Below are 5019 nucleotides of genomic sequence, written 5' to 3'. Positions count from 1 at the left end.
AGTTGAGGAATTGTGAATGTTTATTTTTTTTTATCTGCCCTTCCCCCACCGTCCGAGTTTCAAACAATTGGCGGCTTGATGTTTGTAGTTCGCATTTAGGATCTCTTTCTTTTTTTGCCTCAAAAAAAAAAAATGTATGTAGCATGCCTTCCAACAGATGGACAATCCCAGAATATTGTCTGGAAATGCACCATTTTGGACTAGGGTTCACCAGAGATGCAGGCACATTTGTAAATATTTTATCACGTGTTCTGGATAGAGGTGAAGTCTTCTTGGTTAAACTGTTAGGAACTCCACTTGCCAATTAAAAGCTCCTACAGTTTGCAGTTGGGTCTTCCCGACGCTGAAGCAGCCAGCTGGCCAATGAGGTGAGCCTGGTGACGGTGTTCCCTTCTGCCTTAACTGAACCCTGGCCACCACGGAGACTTGCAAGGAGCTTCAGGGAGCCCATATTCAAAACAGACATTTAGGGAAAGATGAGGTGAGAGAGAAATTAAAGCGTTACCCAACCCTCGGTCGGGCCCTGGGGGTTTAAATTCCCGTGTCAGGCTCAGGCCTCTTTCTACAAGGTTCTGTGGAGAGAGGCGGCTGGGGTTTTTCCCAGCGGGCTTCAAGGGACCCATTTATACTAGCAGTGGCACGCTAGCGCGGGCGGGGCACGTCACTGCTTTCTACGCGGCGTGTGGTTGAGTCTTGAATGGGACAAGTCGAGCCCGGAGGGGACACGCTAGCTACTGAACAGGGCGGACTCAGGGCCCAGGGTCTCGCCCACCCCGGCCCTCGGAATCCTCCGGTTGAAGAGGATAGCAGTCCAAAGGCTCCCATTGCACGGAGCCTCTCTTGCTGATGTGCCAGTCGCACACCTCCCGGAATTACGGAGCTTCTCCCAGCCAAAGTGACGGCACCCTACTTTCTTCCCTTCAGCCCACCCAGCCGCTTAGCGGAAGCTGCGGCCGCGCGGCCCGAGCTCGCGGCTGCATCCGGGTCCCTCACGCCTCGGCCCAATCCCCGGCCTCTTCTCTTCCCACCCTCCTGTTTCTCCGCCTCCCCCCGCCGCCAGTCCCTGATCAGCTCTCAGCCGAACATGCTGGTTGGGGAGTGAAGGCAGACAACGGCCAATGAGGTCTCGCTTCCCGTTTGAAGTCTCCAGTGGGCGGGCGTCGGAGGCGGGTGCTGCTGGCTAGGAGGTTCGGTTGAGCGTGTGCCATGGACCCAGCCGCCCGGTGATATTGACAATAGGAGAGAGAGAAAGGGGCATTGACTGGGACCCACCGCGGGTAGCGAACGGCGGCTCTGGCAGCGGCGGCTCCTGCTTCAGCGGCTCCTCCTCCTCCTCCCGACTCCTCTGCCTGCTGCCGCTGCAGATCCAGTCTTCCTCCCTCCCTTCCCCCCCTCCCCACGTCGCCGCCGCCGCCGCTGGGTCCGGGGCTACGAGCTGAGGCGCCGCCCGCCGGGAATGTGAGCGAGGAGCCACCGGCGGAGCCGCAACGGGGTCGGTGCCGATTTGATGGGACGGGCCCGCGGGGGAGGATCGTGAGGCCGCCGCCGCCGCCGCTGCCGCCGGAGCGCTGAGGTTCGGGTCCGGCCCTGAGGCCTAGAAGCGCCGCCACCGCGGAACCGGAGGGACGCCGCACCGGACAGCCGTCGCCCCGGGCTCCCCGCAGCTGCCCGGACCTCCCTTCCCCCTGCACCTCCCGGTTCCACCGCTCGCCCCCTCCGCGGCCCCTTCGCCCTTCTCCCGCCCCTCGAAACCACAGATCATCTTTGGATTCTTCCCCAGAAGCTTCAAGGTAACTTCGTCCCTCCAACACCGCGGCTTGCCCGCTTCCGTTCCTCCTCTCGGTTTTCTTGGGGAACCTGCAGGGCACCGGACTTGAGAAGGCCTGGCCCAGGCAGGCGAGGGGTGCGGTGGGGTGGGGTGCGGGAGAGGGAGCGCCGGTCCCACTTGTCTGATTTACCTGTAGATGTTTCTGAGGCTACCTCTTTCACTCTTCCTCCCTCACCCCTTTTTCTCCACCTTTTGAGATTGGAGGCGTTTTCTTGTTCCCCTTTATGCACTGGCGGGGTTGGTGAAAAAGGGGGGTTTGGTGTAGTGAGGAGGATTCTGTAGCAGCGTGTCTTTTCCAAGGCTTGGGGTGTAAGTGAGCATCCCTACAGCTAACCCCCGCACCCCCTCGCGGGATTATCCTGAGCCTTGGAACTGCCCCGCGCCCGCTGCTGAGAGGATGATAAAGCTTCAGGCGCCCTGGCTTAGGTGAAACCTGTTTCCCTGGGCTTTGCACGGACCCGCTGTTCCCTTACATTCAATTCTGCTTGGCTTTTTAGGGTTGATATCCTGACGTTTGTACTGGGTTGCAGGCCTAATTGGCAAATGATTAAAAAAAAAAAAAGCTACCTTCAGACTGTCCTTAGAGATGGGAGAAGACTAAAGAAGAGATAGAGTGATGGAGGAACAGGATTTAACAGAAGTCTGGTGTTAGGTTTAGAATGAAATCTAAATAATTCACTTGCGAAATTGGAAAATCCGCCCTTAAATTTACAACATACAAATGTGATGTGTCGCTTTTTGCTGATGCAGTCATTTTATTTTAAAGTGAGCATACATTTTCTATACTATTCATAGTTTGCAGTTCCATTTTGAATGTCACATTATGTTTAAGGATAAGTTAGGCACATTAAAAACATTTCCGAACTAAAGACTATGAAGGAAGTCTTCAAATTTCAATACCTTGACCTCATAGGTGTCCCCCCCATGCTTTTATTTTTACTTTGCCAGAATGCAGGTAACCCAGGTAACTTTTTAGTCTTGCACATTCAGGAAGAAACTCCCATACTCATATGTAGAAGTTAAAAAAAAAAAGTCTTATGCATTGGAATGACAGATGAGTAATTACATTTCAGTATTTCCCCTGTATGCTTTATTTCTATCCAAGTCTGCCATTAATCTTGCATGGAGCCTCAGTGCCATGGAGATGATGGCATCTGTTTAACTTGGTGAATGAAAGTGAGTGTAATGGTTGTTACTTTTAGGAAATAGCCTTCAATAGCCTTTATTTTAATTATTTGAGAGGGTTTAAAAAGTAAAAGAACTACTCAGTTCCATCAGTTTGATAGAATGAAATTGATATTTGAACTTCAAAGTCTAAACCTCAAGGGAACTCAACTTGGTTTTCTAAGAAGATTGTGAAGTTATATTTTTAGTTCACCTTGGTGTGTGGTTTCTAGTGGTTTTGATCATTATGCTTTAATAACTTAAGATGGATTCATTCAAAAAGAAGAATTCTTTAAAATGATTTTAATTATGCCTTTTGTGTATTTAAAGAAATATAGTCTGTCCTCATTTGCAGTGTAGTGGCCTTTTGTGTATTTAAAGAAATATAGTCTGTCCTCATTTGCAGTGTAGTGGTTTATCATAGCAAACACTGCACATTGTATTAAAAGTCATGCTTAGTTTCAGTAATTGTAAATGCACGTTGCTGTGATACATTGGTGTAAATTCTTGAAGTACAGTAAGGGTTTCAGCCCCAGAGTCTATTCATAATATTAAAAATGTTAGGAAAATATATCTGTGGGGATTTTTCAGCTGCAGAATAACTCCAAAATTACTTCAAGAATCAGATGAAGAGCTTTCTTTGAGTGAAGTAGTTAAAGCATTTGGGTTATGATATTGTTTATATGATAGTAATCTTTTTTCATCAAATTCTTATGTTTTCTCATCTTCCTAAAACTTTCTTTAATTAATTAATTTACTTTTTTTTTTTTTAAATGGTACTAGGGTTTAAACCCAGAGATACTTTATCACTGAGCTATACCAACCCTTTTTATTTTTTATTTTGAGACAGGATTTTGCTACGTTGCTTAGGGCCCTGCTGAGTTATTGAGGCTTACCTTGAACTTGTGATCCTCCTGCCTCAGTTTTACCAGTTGCTGGGATTATAGGCTTGCCTCACCATGTCTGGCTTATTTACTTACTTTAGCACACATTCTTATTTTCATGATTATTATATGTGAGAATTTTAGAATTTGTGTAACTCACATGTATGCTTCCACCTTGGGAATATGTTTATGATACCTCTTTCTCTTCAGTAGGGATATGTCCTCAGCACCAACTACTCCTCCATCAGTGGATAAAGTAGACGGATTTTCTCGGAAGTCCGTCAGAAAAGCCAGACAGAAGAGGTCACAAAGTTCCTCACAGTTTAGGTCTCAAGGCAAGCCTATTGAATTAACACCTCTGCCGCTGCTAAAAGGTAAGGCTTATGACCAGGTGATTCTTTTTCAGTGAATCTTTTTATCTATATAATTTCCTTTTTTTGTACAGTTTTATATCTGTTAAAATTCTGTGTTGCAAGTTGAAAGGATAGGTAGCTTCAGATATATCAAAGTTACTGTGGTTTAAGTATAAAATAGGTATAAAGTATACCTATTTGCCTTTTTAAAGAGCTCAATTCAATCTAAATAGCTGTGGACAAATGAAAAGAAACTTATGCGGAGACTCTCACACTAAGTTAAAAAACTAAATGGCAGAATCTGGGTCTGTGGTTTTTTTTTTTTTCTTTTGCTAACATTTAGGTGGATACGCTATGTACAATGACAACTACAAACTGTTCTGTCTTAGGAAGTAAAGGAGATGATAATTTATATGAAATGTTTTGAAAAAAATCTATTTTTAAAAGCCAAATTTACAATTGAGTAATACATTCTTGTTTTCCGAGAGTAAAAATAGACAAAGTATATGATGATCATACTTGCCTATTAGTTTTTTTGGAGTCCATTAAGAACTGTTATTTTTCTAAATTAGACCTTTGAACTTTTGTTTTAGTATATGGATACTGTTTGTCTCTTTAAATTTTCATCTATTTGCCTCATGTTTATGAATAGATGTTACTTGAAATGATTAGAACAATGGCTGTTATAATGTGGAAACTCTTAGAATCTACCTTTGAAGATGGAATTTTGTCTGCTGAATACTTGAGTAGGGAGGAAGGGGACATGAAAAACACAATGGACTTGGTGGTT

The 5019-nt window shown here is 45.6% G+C and overlaps 1 protein-coding gene across 6 annotated transcripts in view; it reads left to right on the top strand.

Moving 5' to 3' along the window:
* The first annotated feature begins 335 nt into the window (after window positions 1-335).
* Window positions 336-5019, top strand: part of Ppp2r5e (protein phosphatase 2 regulatory subunit B'epsilon) — a 142971-nt gene continuing 138287 nt past the window's right edge. Inside the window, exons 1-2 of one of the 6 annotated variants that reach the window (XM_040276421.2) lie at window positions 336-481; window positions 4087-4250. In XM_040276421.2, the coding sequence (XP_040132355.1) occupies window positions 477-481; window positions 4087-4250 (169 nt within the window). In that variant the 5' untranslated portion in view covers window positions 336-476. Of the gene's footprint in view, window positions 482-1653; window positions 1791-4086; window positions 4251-5019 lie in introns of those variants that run through there. The other 5 variants (XM_040276422.2, XM_078050024.1, XM_021724779.3 and 2 more) reach the window with 5 other exon arrangements.

Source organism: Ictidomys tridecemlineatus, chromosome 5 (genome assembly GCF_052094955.1).
Source record: "Ictidomys tridecemlineatus isolate mIctTri1 chromosome 5, mIctTri1.hap1, whole genome shotgun sequence".
Taxonomy (NCBI): Eukaryota; Metazoa; Chordata; class Mammalia; order Rodentia; family Sciuridae; genus Ictidomys; species Ictidomys tridecemlineatus.
The sequence above is the reverse complement of the archived record's forward strand: the minus strand, read 5'-3'. Positions and strand labels throughout refer to the sequence as shown.